Source organism: Lepidothrix coronata, unplaced genomic scaffold (genome assembly GCF_001604755.1).
Source record: "Lepidothrix coronata isolate B3197 unplaced genomic scaffold, Lepidothrix_coronata-1.0 Scaffold460, whole genome shotgun sequence".
Taxonomy (NCBI): domain Eukaryota; kingdom Metazoa; phylum Chordata; class Aves; order Passeriformes; family Pipridae; genus Lepidothrix; species Lepidothrix coronata.
The window spans coordinates 5305-20720 of NW_016690640.1; the positions used below are offsets into that span (position 1 = coordinate 5305).

The 15416-nt window shown below is 50.8% G+C and overlaps 1 protein-coding gene across 1 annotated transcript; it reads left to right on the forward strand.

Moving 5' to 3' along the window:
• Window positions 1-1079: 1079 nt before the first annotated feature.
• On the forward strand, window positions 1080-14123 carry LOC108510059 (von Willebrand factor A domain-containing protein 5A-like). Its single transcript, XM_017839701.1, has 20 exons — window positions 1080-1230; window positions 4800-4971; window positions 5199-5315; window positions 6898-6956; window positions 7328-7575; window positions 7681-7903; window positions 8259-8401; window positions 8558-8672; window positions 9101-9228; window positions 9486-9574; window positions 10001-10145; window positions 10435-10514; window positions 11020-11128; window positions 11449-11613; window positions 11758-11861; window positions 12206-12387; window positions 12567-12773; window positions 13270-13493; window positions 13683-13809; window positions 13996-14123. The coding sequence occupies exons 1-20, from the start codon at window positions 1080-1082 to the stop codon at window positions 14121-14123; spliced, it is 2916 nt and encodes a 971-aa protein (XP_017695190.1).
• The last annotated feature ends 1293 nt before the right edge of the window (window positions 14124-15416 follow it).

Genomic DNA, 15416 nt, shown 5'->3' on the forward strand with positions numbered 1-15416 from the left:
GTTATGAACATTTGTGTGAATTATTATTGAAAGCAGAAAGAATAAGAATGGTCATGGGTGGAATAACAGTATAACAAGAACGTTTTAGAAAGAAAATATTTACACATACTAAAAGCAGAACAAATTTTGAAAGTACAACAAGTTTCTCAAACTTTGCTGAAGAAATAAATAACCTTTACTGTTCAAGTACCCCTGAGGATTTTGTAGTTCTTGTGATTGATTTAATATCAAAAGACCATTTGGGTCTGTGACAAACTGTCAGAGGGCCCTGGGAGGAGGACAAGGAGCATAGGGAGCTCCTTGGGTTCAAGTGAGTTACGGACCAAAGGGCGGAGTCATCTCTTGAGGTAGAGCTGTTGAAAAATTTGTTGCCAGAGACATTTCTGGACATGTACTCCAGAATTCCAGATGTTGGGATGATGAATCACACTCCCTTTATACTGTAGTTTTCTTTGTCCTGGTCTGGTGCTTGTGCTGAATTGTTAGAAGAAATTGCACACTGTGCCATTATATGATTTCTGAACTGAGGAGATGCTTTTCTTACCCATTACCCTACTGATCCTGCTTTTTTCTTTCCATTCCCAGCTCTGGAGTTTGAATGCCTCAGCTGACTTAGGAAGGGATTCAGTCATCTAATATGGGTTTCTAACATGGTATGTGGCTCTGGAAGTTATTTCCCACAACTTTCAGCTGTTATTCAGAGGGCTTTGCTATCTGCCAAACTTATCTGCATGGCTGGAGCATCCCAGGTGGTAAAAGGTACTTAGGGTGATACAACTGAACTTCTCAACCTTTATCACAAACTGAAGTTCATCCCTTACCTTGCAATATTTGACGTCTACCTATCCAGGTAATATATCTGTGTCCAGGCTTCATTTTTGTTGCACTGTTCAGACATCCCCTTAGCCTTGGTGCTCTATCCTGATTTGGGTAGTCCTTGCCTTGTCTGTAGTCTAATCTAGCTCAGGAACTCTACAGAGAGTCTACTTAAAGTTTCAAAGCCCGCTTGCTACCTTCAGAAAGAGTCTGAGACTTTGCTTTGGCCTGTGATTACTAGCAAATCATGTTTCAGACTCGATATGCCCTTAAAAAAGTTTACAACCCTTATTTACAAGCTGAACAAGACCCACAAGACTCCATATGGTCCTTTGGTCTACACCCAGAAGTTAACCCTGCCTTCCAAGAACAGTTCTCTGGGCATGGATGACCATGACTTCACACTGATGACATGTGAGAGAAGTTGTCTTCCCTAATAGAAATGCTGTGATTGTAAAACCTGTATGTCTGCAAGCTGGAGTCCTTGAATAAGGCATGGGAAGTATGAGGGAGCAGTGAAGAGGGCCCAGTCCAAGATACAATGCAGTAATGCACTATGGTGAGTATTAAGCTCTTTCAAATTGGTAAGTACCAATGGGATTTGTTTCACTATAGGATTTCTGTAACATGTAGAAAGGCTGGAAGGCTTGCTCCCAACTGTGTGAAAATCACTTCTACCAGAGTCATTTTTTCTGGAAGGTACGGAGAAGCAGGAATCACTTCTCCTCCGTTTGACTCCTTCCCTTCCTCTGTCCATTTGAATGGAAACTATCTTAAAGTCCCAAAGTTTCTAAAAACTTGCTAGTGGGACTTCTTAAAGAAAATGAGCCTAGATCAGATAACTTTTGTTGCCAGCTGAGGGAGAGAAGCACATCTGGAAGCTTATTCATACCACAATAGGTCTGGGTGGATGGTACAAGTTTGAACAAAAGTAGCTTAAGAATACAGAACTTGTACTGTACGTCAGTCTTTGGGGTGTAGTCACTCAAGATCTGGAGCATGTGTCCCTCCTGGAGTTCAGCTGGCTCAGTCAAGCAGTTTAGATGGCTGAGTCCAAGGCCAGCTCCTTTGCCAATATGAGCTGTTGAGAAGAAAGCAAGAAACAAGGGCCTGTCCCCGCTGTTACCCAACTTACTGGGTGACCACTGACTGTGCCTGATCCCGGCCCCTCTTTCTGGAACCAGTTCTGACCCTGAATTACCCTCCAGCATCCTGGCTCTGTGTTCTTGAAGTCACTGCTCCCGCCCACCCAACTGGTGCATTTGGCTCCCAACTCCCCTTCCCTGGAGCAGCAGCTGGTCTTTGCTGCTCCCTGAAAGGGCCTCCACACTCAAATCTTCTGGGCCTGTCCAGCCTTAAGAAACCAGTGGAAACATAGTGCCCCAAATAGCTCCATGGATTTGTATCTAGAACCACAGTCTCTGCACACCTCAGTTCCTCTCCTCTCTGAGCTTGCACTTTAAAAGAGGTCCAGACTCAAGGGGGTTGACATCCTCCAGAGATGCTCAGAGGAGAGATACTGGAGGTTCAGTACCTGAAAACCACTCACTGGCACAAAGTCATGAGTCTGTGAGAATCTTCAACTGTGCATCCAGCTGGACAGAAGTTTTGGGAGGTAAAGCTGGGTTAAGAGGTCAGCAGCTCAGTGTTTGTGGCCCTTTTTGACCAAGTGTGCCACTTACTCATCCCCTGTGCTGAGGAAAGGATGATCCAAGAAGCAAGAAGATGTTCCCTGGCTGCTCAGATGCAGCATGTAACATCTACACATGGGACTCCTTTGCCTACCTCAGGTCAGCATCTCTCCAGAGCTGCTCAGTTGAACCATGAAGGACTCAAAGCCCAGCAGTGGGTAGTGGCCTTTCCCACCACACTTGAAAGNAGTATGAGGGAGCAGTGAAGAGGGCCCAGTCCAAGATACAATGCAGTAATGCACTATGGTGAGTATTAAGCTCTTTCAAATTGGTAAGTACCAATGGGATTTGTTTCACTATAGGATTTCTGTAACATGTAGAAAGGCTGGAAGGCTTGCTCCCAACTGTGTGAAAATCACTTCTACCAGAGTCATTTTTTCTGGAAGGTACGGAGAAGCAGGAATCACTTCTCCTCCATTTGACTCCTTCCCTTCCTCTGTCCATTTGAATGGAAACTATCTTAAAGTCCCAAAGTTTCTAAAAACTTGCTAGTGGGACTTCTTAAAGAAAATGAGCCTAGATCAGATAACTTTTGTTGCCAGCTGAGGGAGAGAAGCACATCTGGAAGCTTATTCATACCACAATAGGTCTGGGTGGATGGTACAAGTTTGAACAAAAGTAGCTTAAGAATACAGAACTTGTACTGTACGTCAGTCTTTGGGGTGTAGTCACTCAAGATCTGGAGCATGTGTCCCTCCTGGAGTTCAGCTGGCTCAGTCAAGCAGTTTAGATGGCTGAGTCCAAGGCCAGCTCCTTTGCCAATATGAGCTGTTGAGAAGAAAGCAAGAAACAAGGGCCTGTCCCCGCTGTTACCCAACTTACTGGGTGACCACTGACTGTGCCTGATCCCGGCCCCTCTTTCTGGAACCAGTTCTGACCCTGAATTACCCTCCAGCATCCTGGCTCTGTGTTCTTGAAGTCACTGCTCCCGCCCACCCAACTGGTGCATTTGGCTCCCAACTCCCCTTCCCTGGAGCAGCAGCTGGTCTTTGCTGCTCCCTGAAAGGGCCTCCACACTCAAATCTTCTGGGCCTGTCCAGCCTTAAGAAACCAGTGGAAACATAGTGCCCCAAATAGCTCCATGGATTTGTATCTAGAACCACAGTCTCTGCACACCTCAGTTCCTCTCCTCTCTGAGCTTGCACTTTAAAAGAGGTCCAGACTCAAGGGGGTTGACATCCTCCAGAGATGCTCAGAGGAGAGATACTGGAGGTTCAGTACCTGAAAACCACTCACTGGCACAAAGTCATGAGTCTGTGAGAATCTTCAACTGTGCATCCAGCTGGACAGAAGTTTTGGGAGGTAAAGCTGGGTTAAGAGGTCAGCAGCTCAGTGTTTGTGGCCCTTTTTGACCAAGTGTGCCACTTACTCATCCCCTGTGCTGAGGAAAGGATGATCCAAGAAGCAAGAAGATGTTCCCTGGCTGCTCAGATGCAGCATGTAACATCTACACATGGGACTCCTTTGCCTACCCATAAGCATCAGAACTATTGGAGACAACACAGAGTGTTCCACCAATTCCTGAAGGTCAAGTCATGGGTCTCATCTACCAGCAGCACACGAATGTTGGTTCACTCTCTTCCTCAGAGAACTTTCTGTCCATGGTTGTACTGATATCAGACACACTGTGACAGAACTTGAACAAAGGCAGAACCTGGACAAAGGCATCTTGAACTGCCTGTGCTGGTCACAGCTGTCACACTGTCAGCACAGCCCTTGGAGTGGTCTGATCTGAGAATCACACCAGTCCTGAGAGGCAGATTGAGGGAAGCTGCCCAGGTCTGCTGGAGAAGCAAGAGCTCAGTGCTCTGCACACTCCCAGTGAGTGAAGGGCAGCCAGGATGTGCTCTGGGAGCAACGTATCTGAAGTCAAATGCAACTTGGCCCCTTGAGTGTCTAGACACCAGCAGTGAGGTGGGTTGTCTCAGCCAGGGGCTGGTGCCAGGGAGGGACAAGTGTGGGCTGGCTGGGAGGAAGGAGGAGATGCACCATCCCAACTCAGCAGGTGAGAAGAAGCACCCAGGTCAAATGTAGTATATTTGGTATATATTGAGCTTGTCTGCCAACTCTTCCCACTCCTCAGCTGGCCAGCAGGCCAGTTTTGCTTCTTTGCAATCCACTGCCTGATTAACAGCCTGGCACTAATCAGTGAATGGACCTACAAATCTGTAGCCAGCGCTGCAGTCCTGGCAGGGGACAGGTTCCTGGGGGTCGAGTGCCACCTCCCTGGGTGACACAGAAGAGACTAGCCTCATTGCAGGGGCCCTTGGCAGCCGCTGCCCATTGTGTCAGATGTGAGGACAGAGTGGAAAGGCCTGGCGGGGGAGATTTGGAAGACTCGGTCCTGCCGAGGGCTCTGCGGTCCAGTCCGTGGCCGTGCCCGGCTCAATCTGAGGCGGGAGGACACTCAGCCCGTGCGATGCCGCGACCCGCAGCACAGCGGGGAGGAGGATCCAGGGACCCGGTCAGATCCCCTCCACCGGGCATGGCCCCTCACCCTTCCCCATCCCACAACCTCCCAGGCTCCCCGATATCCAGGATCCCCACAGCCCGCACGGAACTCAGCGCCAGATGCTCGGAGGAGGTTTGCAGCGCTCTGTCTCCGCCCCCGGCCCTGCCTCCCCGCCAGCCCGTCCGTCCGTCCGGCTGCCCCCGCCTCTCTCCATCACAGTCACCCCTCAGCTGACGTAGCACTGCATCTCCCTGTCTGCCCGGACACCTCTCGCTCTGTCTTTCCATCTCTCTCTCCCTTCCTCTTCCATCTCTCCCTCTGTCAGTCGCTCCCTGCTGGCTCTGGCCTTGGTTCTGGTGAGTGTCTGCTTGATTGTGCTTCACTTCATTATTCTGATCCTGTTCTCTGTGCATTGTCCCTGTTTACTGGGGAACTGGTGCCTCATCAGTCCATCCCCCTGACCATCCCTCACCCCTGTTCCCCCCAGGACTTATACCGCATTTGCTCTGGCTGTCCACCCTGTCAGCATGATGGCAGGGTAGGGATGTTTCTGGTGCTTCCACCCTGACATCCGAGAGCAGAAACTGGGGAAATTGAGGCAAATGTGTCTGAACCAGAGACATTTGGAAGGGTTTGGGATGGAGGGCACTCCCTTTCACCTTCTGGCACTGACCTGAAGACAGCCAGACCTTCCCTCCACTGCCTTTCAGGGAATTGCTCTGCAATCCTGGAATACCTGAACCTGGCCTCATTTCTCTCTCCATCATATTCCCATTATTATCTGGACTTTCAACCTGCTCTCACAAACCACTCCATGAACATATCCTCAAAATAGCTATTCCTAGTGCAGCTGCATTCACACACAACTATTTGTGATGGGTACCTGCCCATCCATCCATTTCAACAAAAATTCTTATGTCTCTCTGATTGTCCACCCATACATCCATCTGTCCTAAAATTAGCCTTAGCTGCCAGTCCCTTCCATCCATCCCCCCGTCCATCCACCTATCCAGTCTTTCTTTCACACCTTCTCCCTTTGCTATCTCTCATTTCTCTGGTGAATGAAAAGCTGGACATGAGCTAGCAATGTGTGCTGGCAGTTCAGAAAGCCAACTGCATCCTGGGCTACATCAAAAGAGATGTGGCCATCAGGTCGAGGGAGGGGACTGTCCCCTTCTGCTCTCCCCTCATGAGACCCCACCTGGAGCACTGTGTACAGGTCTGGGGTCCTCAGCACAAGAAGTCATGGACCTCTTGAAGAGGGTCCAGAGGAGGTACTGAGTATGAAGATACTCAGAGTGCTGGAGTACCTCTGCTCTGGAGACAGGCTGAGAGAGCTGGGGACTTTTAGCCTGGAGAAGAGAAGGCACTTGGAAGACCTTGTTGTGGCCTTTCAGTATTTAAAGGGAGCTTAGAAAAACAATGATGTGCAACTTTTACATGGGCAGATACTGGTAGGACAAGGGAGAATGATTTTAATGTAGAAGAGGGGAGATTATGTTAGATATTAGGAGGAAATTCTTTACCCAGAGGGTGGTGAGACCCTGGCACAGGTTGCCCAGAGAAGCTGTGGATGCCCCATCCCTGGAAATGTTCAAGGCTAGGTTGGAGGGGGCTTGGAGCAACTTGGTCTGGTGGAAGGTTTCTCTGCCCATGGCAGAGGGCTTGAACAATCTTAAACCATTGATAATTCTGTGATTCTTCAAGATTCTCCCATGGTGGGGATGTGCTGCTGAACTCTGCATTGCAGACACACTCCTGGTGACATCCCAGTGCTAATGAACAGGCATATCTGAATCTCTGGGTTTTCTCTGGCTGTGCACAGTGGGTTGAGGCTTCTCCCTATGTGTGTAGGAATGGGCAAATGACAAGGGATCATCAAATAGGGGCTGCCTGGTGTGGATCTCTCCTCTTACATAAGACCTTCCTTCTCTGCAGGTCTCCGGAAATGTGGCATCAAAGCTTTGGACTTCTAGGAAAATCCTACACCCATGACAGTGAGCTGGGGATCAGACAGGGATGTCTGGGGGATGTGGGGTGCTCCCAAAGTGGAACAAAGAAAGAAGGAGGTTGGGCAGCCTTAGAGGGAAATAGCTGGACTGGATCTTCCCAGAGTGAAACTAGGATGGGAACAATCAAGAGCATTTCCACAGGAAATGGATGGGAAACAGAGACCTGGAGGAAAAAGGAACCTGAGAGGATGGGAGGCAAACACTGTTCTATGCCAGGCTCACACTATACCCTTGCTAACATTGGTCACCTGGTCTTGGTTTCCAGGGTGGGAGCAGCCAAATATTTGAAACAGTCTCAAGCACCTCTTTGTGTCCTTCATGTGTGCCTGATGGAAAGTTTGCATGTCTCTCTACAGCAACAGGATCCTTTTTGCTGGGGAAGTGGCTCTACATGCCCCTCTGCTCAGTACCTCTGTGTAGTGCTGTGGTAGATGTTGCTATCCAGGATTATGTGGCTGATGTGGCCTCAGAACTCACGTACCAGAACAAGAGTCCCATCTCCACAGAAGTCCTCTTTGTCTTCCCCCTGGGCCCACAAATGTCCATATACTCCTTCCAGGCCTGCAGTGAGGATGCCAAGGTCCAGGCCATGCTGCAGGATGAGGTACCAGCATCCAGGGATGAATGGGCAAACCACCACAGGGGTGTGGGAGGAGCAACCCGTGGTCTGCCTGGTGATCAGCTTTCTGTCCTTCCCCTTCCCACCCAGGCCCAGCAGCTTCATGAGGCTACAGGGAGCTGGGAGAATCTGGAATACCTTCAGGATCAGTCTAGGTATCCAGGCAAGGTGTTTGCCTGCTTCCTGGGCACACTGTCCCCTGGCAGGGAGCTGGTCGTGACACTACGCTATGTCCAGGAGCTGTCACGGGAGCCAGATGGAGCAGCCCGGTTTGTGCTGCCACACACACTGCACCCCTACACACAACTCTACGGTGAGTGATCCTACAAGGAACCTGCCACCTCAGTCACACACCACATGAAAGGGCCACAGGGTCCCCATGTATTTATGAACAGACCTGATGCAACTTCACTTTACATCTGTAGAGGACCCACATTTCCCCCCCGTGCAGCCTCCAGACAGATCCACATAACTTTCCTTGTACCCCAGGAGGGGATCCATACCTCCCACACACATTTCCCATAAACAGACTCATGGACCCCTCTAAGTACCTCATTGATAACCCCCAATTCTCTCCATTTGACATATATGGATGCCAAATGCTGTCCACCTGCTCACTCCTGCAGGGACAGCCTGGGCCCTACCTAGTACCATGTTTCTCCTTGCAGCCCGGAACTGTCACAGTAGCCACCTCCCCTACAGCCTGCTGCTCACCGCTAGCCTGCAGTCACCCCGTGGAGTAGCCAATGTCCAGGCCAACTGCTCCCTCACCCCTTTGATCTACACTGCCCAGGACCACAGCACTGCACAGGTTTGCTCTCCTGAGTATAAGGATCCCAGGAGTAGCTGGGGATGTATGTCAACACTGAGAAACAAGGGATGTGATGAGAAACTGGGATCAGTGCCTGTGCTCCTGGTCCAAAGTTGGTTCTGGTCCCTCCTGTGTATGACCACACATGTTCTTCAGGTCTCACTGGCTGGCAGCCCCCCAGGACAACATGATTTGGAGCTGCTGGTGTATTTTGGAAATCCCAGTGCAGTCAGTGCTGTGGTGGAGAAGGGAAACCCTGAGGCCCCTCCAGGTGAGTGCAGGTGGAGAGGGAATATAAGGGCAGCTCTGGCAGAAGGCATAGGGACACAGCGAGACACTGGGGATTCTGGGGATAAGAAATCATTGGACACTGGTTTGGAAATGGAAGGCAATTCACATGGAATCATTTGGGTCCTGGGTTGTCAGTGTGGAATGCTGGAGAAACTGTGGTGAGGTGTCAGATACAGCAGGATGTGTGCAGGAAGTTTTATGTTAGAGCTCACTGGTCAGCTCTGTTGGAGACACTGGGTTGAAACATATGGGCTATGCAATTTGTGGACAGTGCAGCAGTGTATTGAGGTACCAGTATGGGGCATCACAGCCTCTGGGATGGGGGAAGCTGAAAACACAATGAGCGTCAGAACCAGGATGAAGAGGAGGGTCCCCATATAGCTTTTATCTCATTCCCATCTCCTCCAGGCTCCCTGCTTGGTGATCCCATGGTGTTGGTGACACTGGCACCCAGCATCCCTGAGCCAGTGCCTGGGCAACGCCAGTCTGGAGAGTTCATCTTCCTCCTGGACACCACTTTTCTTGAGCATGCCCAGGTACCCTTGCAGAGCAGGGACCAGGGTGGAGGAACAGGTTGACAGCCAGAGCAGGCATTTAGAGAGGGACAGAGATGTGAGTAGGGGCTGGTGGGACCTGAAATGGTCCTGAAGTTTCTTAGGTGCCCAGGGGAGTTCAGGACAGTCTTGGGTCCTCCAGGGGAGTCCAGAGACTTTAGGAGGATTAGTCTATGGTCAAAGGTATCCATACCCCCCACAAGCGCCTCCCAAGACCTGCCTACTGTGTCTTTCCACAGGACTCCCTGCTCTTCCTCCTCAAAAGCCTGCCTCTGGGCTGCTACTTCAACATCTACTGCTATGAAGCAGCGTCTGTGGGCATCTACCCGTGAGCAAACATGGGGCAGACCGGGTGCTGTGGGGCTGGAAAGGGTCCTTGTGGGTATGGCTGGATACTGTGGGGCATGGTTGGGTGCTGTGGCACTGAAATGGGCACTATGGGGCAGAGTTAGATGCTGGAGGGCAGGTGTACATGCTGTGAAATTGGCTAGTGGGTATGGGCTGGAGGGCATGACTGACTACTTGTAGGGCAAGGCTGGATTCTGGGATGGGATCTTGGCTTTATGGAATAGAACCTCTTGGGGTTCTGCTGAGCAGTCCTGTAGGAATTATGAAACAAGGTTTCTTTAAGAACTAGTGTGGGGTAGGGACTTGCAGAGGAACCTGGGGCATAGCTGTGGGAAGTGCTGCAGGACAAAGTCTCAGGGAGAACTAGGGAGGGCACGGAGCTCCAAACACGCTGTGCTTCCTGCAGGCAAAGTGTTGAATATACTCAGGACAACCTGACCAATGCCCTGTGGCGCATTCCTTCCACCGGCTCCAGTCTGGGTGACACCAACCTGCTTGAAACCCTCCGCTCAGTCTACAGTACCCCCCGCCCCCGCGGGCATGCACGCCAGGTCTGGGTCAGGAGCATGGAGGCGTGGAGGGGCAGGTGTCCTGGGGAGAGAGAGGACACTGTAGTGTGGGTGAAAGGACCCACCAGAAATATACTGGTGTATGTCAGGGAATGGAGAAGTGGGTCTATAATTTTGGGTGTTTCTGTCCCTCAGTGAATAGCTCTCCCTGGGGTAGTTTTTGTACAGGGCGTCTCTCTCCTTGGCCCCTCTCTCTCCAGTTTAAGGGCTTGCTTTCTCCATTTTGGGGTCCCTGTGGAGGACCCCACTACTCATGTTCCCTGTCTCTCAGCTCTTCATCTTCATGACTGGGCTACCCTCTGACAAAGAAGCCATCGCAGCTGAGGTCTGTCATCATCGCAACAGCCACCGGTAATGGGGATTCTCTGTCCTGAGTCCTCCAGTTCCCCTTTGGTTGTCCAGTCATTTCCATCCCCAGTGAGGGTCCCTGTGCATCAGTGCCTGTTCCAATCCTTGGGCTCCTTCAGTGTCCCAAAGACCCTTCTCAGTCAACTCAGCTCTCCAGTGCCAAGACCCCATGAGGGAGTCTTTTCTTACTACTCTCACAACCAAGGCATTCTTCCCAGAGTGAGCAGGGAGACTGAGGCACAGGGCTTGTCTACCCCAATGTGCCCCCAAGCTCTGCTCCAGCCCCATGAGATTGATCCCAGTTCTACGCCAAACCTCAGCTCTCCTCTGCCAGCTCCCTGTCTAACCTCAGCTCCAACCCACTCCCTCACTCCCTGCTCTTCTTCCTGCTCCTTTGTTCCGCACCCTAGCTTTCTTTCCCCAGCTTTAACTCCAGCCTGTGTATCCCAGCATACTTGCACCCACCTCTGGCTCTCACTTCTGACATCTTTCCCTACTTTCTCCATAGGTGTTTCTCCTTCTACTTCTCTGAGGACAGCGCTGCCCTGGCTATAGCCCTGGCCAGGGAGACAGGGGGTGAAGTTACCTACGTCTCCTCCAACAACAGTATGACAGCTGTGGTAGGAACCCAAGAGCCCTAGCAGGTTGCCCTCTATTCCACAGACATGCTGACTTCCAATCACCCCAGCACGTGAACTACCCACACACAACAATTGAGACCCAGCTGCCCTGGGAACCCGGGCACACAGACTGCCCCTGACTGTAGCCCATGGACAACCTGGGGGTCTGGGCTTCTGCACCACTATAACCAACAGATCTGGCTGCGTCCAGCAAATCCAAGTCGTGCAGGCTACTCCACACATTCTACTGTCCCCCACGGAACCCTGACACTGGGATCCAAGCTGCTGCAAACTGGTGTTCTGTCCTCTGTCCCCAGGTGTTGCAGTGCCTGAAGAGAGCCCTCAAGCCAGCAGCTGAAGTAGTCTCTCTGAGCTGGACCCTGCCACGTGGTCTGGAGGTTGAAGTGCTGGGGGGTACTCCTCAGTCTATCTTTCAGGGTCAACACAGTCTTCTCTATGCCCAGATCCATGGACAGGCACAGGTGAGAGCTGGGACCACAGTCACCCTCAGCTATCTCCCAGTAACCTCCCAGTAACCACCAGTAATCTTTCAGGAATTTCCCAATATCCCCTAGTAACCATCTTGTGTCCCCAGTAACCTCCAGTAGCTTCCCATGTGTTTCCAGGATACAACGGTGGCCAAGGGAGTCATGACTTTGCAGTGCAGCCTGGAGGGCCAGGATGTCACTCACACGATTGAATTCCCACTGTGCTCACAGGGAGATGGACGGTGAGAACCTATCCTCAGGGAAGATGCATTACCCTCATTTCTAATGTGGACTCCAACCAAGAGGGGGCACAGATAACTTGTGCATTTCCACCTTCCACACACCATCCCAAACCTTCAGAGAACCCAGCTGTCCAAGCATGCCCTCCTTCCCTTTGACCCCACAGGGATAGGACCCAGGCACCTGGAAACCACTTCCCTCCAGACAGACAAGGACCCAGGCATCCAGGTTTTCCCTCTGTCCATCCTCAGCCCTGAGGAGAGGGAACCCAAGTGTCCAAGCTCTCTCTCTTTCCTCAGTACAGAGATGATTCAGGTGCTCAGGCTTCACCCGACTCTGTTCCCAGGCTGGCTGGGCATCGTCTGGCTGTGAGGTCCTTACTGCAGAGATTGTTTCTTGAGGCTGCGAGTGGGTCAGGGGATGAACCCAGGCATCGTGCGGTGGAGATCAGCCTCGCTTCAGGGATCATCTGCCCCTTTACCAGCTATGTGGGCATTCGTACATCACAGAGGGCAACCTGGTACCAAAGTAAGGAAAGTCACCAGCAGAAAAGAGCTGGTGGGGCAGCTCCATGGGATGTCCTCATTCCACTGGAGCTGGAACCTCAGCCACAGGGCATTCCCAGGTTCCTGGGGCAGGGCCCATCACTACCAGGTGCTTCTTTCCCATGTGATTAATTCAGTCCCTTTTCCTCTTTACCCCCAAAGGGCCTCTGGCACTGTTGGCACCCTGCCAGTCACACATCCCCTGCCAGCTTGTTGAGCTTCCTGGCTCGTGTAAGGACTCTTCCTGCTATCCGGTGACCATCTGGGTCCCACCTGGCTGGCTGACAGCAGTGCGTGAGTCATGGCGTGCCCTCCGTCGGCTCACCTCTGGCATTGCTGCCCTGCCCAGCCGGGGGGCTTGCTCAAAAGGTATGGGGCCTTGACCCAGATGGGAGATGTAGGGATAATCCACTGTCTTACAGGAGGGTTATGGTGCCATGTCTTGTTCATGGTATGGAAACCGATGAGTTTTGCCTTTAATCTTCCCTTAGTTACCCTCGTATCTGAATGTCCTTCAGTAAATACGAGGCCCAACTCAGGGACACCCAGGGAGGGGGCAAGGATGGTGCTGAACCACACACACGTTTGAACAAAATGTGTTGGGGTGCATCAAGAGAGGTAGGTATTGGGACATAGCTGGGCAGGAATGCAAGAAGAGGCAGTGGTCAAGGTTGGGGATGACTTAAGGGTGTCCAGAAGGGGCTATGGATTGGACTGATTTGGAGACATGTAGGGGGGACTTTGGGCAGCAGGAAGCTGCCCAAAGGAGAGCAGAGATAATGCCCCGGGGCATTGCACAGGGGAGTAGAGTGGGGTCAGCTTCCTGTGATTTTCCCAATACTCCTGTTCACATCTTCTCCCACAGCACATAATCCACTACCACCATCTATTTCTTCTCTCAAGTATGTGGATCCTTCAGCATATGTGTTGCGCTCTCCAATTTTTGGGCCATGGTCCACTGAAGCCTTTGCTGAGTGCCAGAAGCTGGTAGCACTGCAGAGTGAAGATGGCTCCTGGGCCCTCAGCTCAGGATTGGCCTCTGTGCTAGAGGTCGATGAAGCTGAAATCAAGAGAAAGATGCCTGGTGAGGTAATGGGGGAACTTCTTATGGTGACAGTGGGACAGTGGGGCAGTGGAAAAACCTTGGCTGGTGGCAACACTGGCATCCCAAGGGATGAATGAAGGGATCAGAAACCATAAGCTACAATGGATGAGGGGAAGCAGTGAGGGGACAGGCGAGATACTGGCAGTGCATGGCAGTCCATTGTTTTCCAACAGGTCATGGAACCAAGCATTTGGGCCACAGTGCTGGCTGTGACCTGGCTGCACAGACCCGACAAATGTTACCAAGACTACTGTGAACTTCTGGAGGCCAAGGCCGTGACCTGGCTGTGCAGCCGAGCTGGTGAGTCTTGACCGTCCTTTTCCTGCTGATTCCCTTCTCTGTCCGGTGGGACCTGCCTCATTCCTTCGCAGGGCCATGATTTCCTGCAGGCACGTGAAGAAGTCCTGTGTCCCCTTGCTCCTTCTATCTGTGCACTCTTCCCCCCTGCCTGAGACATCTAAAGCCTCTGTCTCTCCCTGATTGCAGTGTCACAGCTGGACAAGTGTCTGGAGGCAGCCAACAACCTCCTTGGGAGCAGTGCAAAGCCAAATATCTTCAGGCTCCGAGTTCACATATGCCTTGATACAGACCAACAGCACCTGCAGAAAGTATAATCCAAATTCACACACTGTGCTGGGATACCACTTTTGCTACCAGCTGGGGTCTTACATTGTAGATTAATTCTCACTGCTTATATATTATACTATTTGGGCTGAACCTGTACCATGCTGAGTTCCTCAAGAGAAAAACTCCAATTCAGCCCCTCCAAGTGTTTAGTCCCGGTGGAGGTGGCAGTGAGAAGGAAGCCCTGTCCTTCCTGAATTAGACTTTGGCAAAATAGCTACTGAGTCCTACAAGGGTGGTGCTTAGGGACATGGTTGGACCTAGTTGTGGACTTAGAAGTGCTGGTTTAACAGTTGGACTCAATGATCTTTTCCAAACTAAATTATTTTATGATTAGGGTTTCTGTTTGACAAGAGAGTGCTTTGCACACTAGAAAAGATCAGTGTTTAGTGGTATCAACAGCATGTACCATTGCAGAGGCTCACAATGAAGGACTCCTGCTGCACGTCAGTTGCTGACCTCTTTGCTTTCCCCCAAAAGTCCAGGTTGTATCAGAAACTCCCATATCTTTCCTTTGCCATGTAAACCAATCATTTTGGAAGTAAAACTCTCATCTTCATCAGACTCAGCCCATCATAAGGCTTAAAAGAGCTCAAGTGACATGAGACTGATTTGAAAACTATCAGTATGTTGGAGGTGGAACTTCAGGAGCTTTTGATCAACAAACCAGTCATGCAATTTACTCCCTCTGCCTCTGGGTCCTGAATTCATGGGTGTCACTCCATGTTAGCAAAGTCTCTGCTTCACTTCCCAATAAACAGTGAATCTTCTGTAAGCCAAAAGGTGTGACATAGCCTTTATTTCTCTTGGGCCTATGATCCTTCCTTCCAGGGATCATCTATGATCCACCAGGAGGGACAGGAAAGGACATCCCCATAGCTGTGTATTTTAATATACAAAATAAGGTGCTGCCATTGGTCTTGGAAGAGCACAGAGTTCTAGGTTAGCAGGACAGCAGCTGAGGGCTTGTCAGACTTTTTCTACACATCTTTTATCTTGAATTTATTTCAGCTAGTGGCAATAGCAACACTTTGCCCACCAGATACATGACTGATGCCTAATTTATTCTAGCTGTAGCAGAAATGTTTTCAGGTGATTAATGTCAAACTTGGTTTTAGCTTTAACTTTTTAATTCCATTAGAGTTTACATCTCTGAAACTAAATGCTCTTCTCCCTTGAATATTCACCTCTGCTGTCTGGAGCAGGCACAGCAAAAATGTCTCTGCACTCAAACCCACCTCTTCCCTTGGAAGTCCATGGGGAGACATAGGAATCACCTTTCT

Excerpts from the sequence above, each read along its gene's own strand:
- LOC108510059 (XM_017839701.1), top strand. The coding sequence starts at position 1,080 with ATGCCCTTAAAAAAGTTTACAACCCTTATTTACAAGCTGAACAAGACC. Across the intron at positions 1,231-4,799 it reads TGACTTCACACTGATGACAT|ATGTGAGGACAGAGTGGAAA; the intron begins GTGAGAGAAGTT and ends CCATTGTGTCAG. Across the intron at positions 8,673-9,100 it reads AAACCCTGAGGCCCCTCCAG|GCTCCCTGCTTGGTGATCCC; the intron begins GTGAGTGCAGGT and ends CATCTCCTCCAG.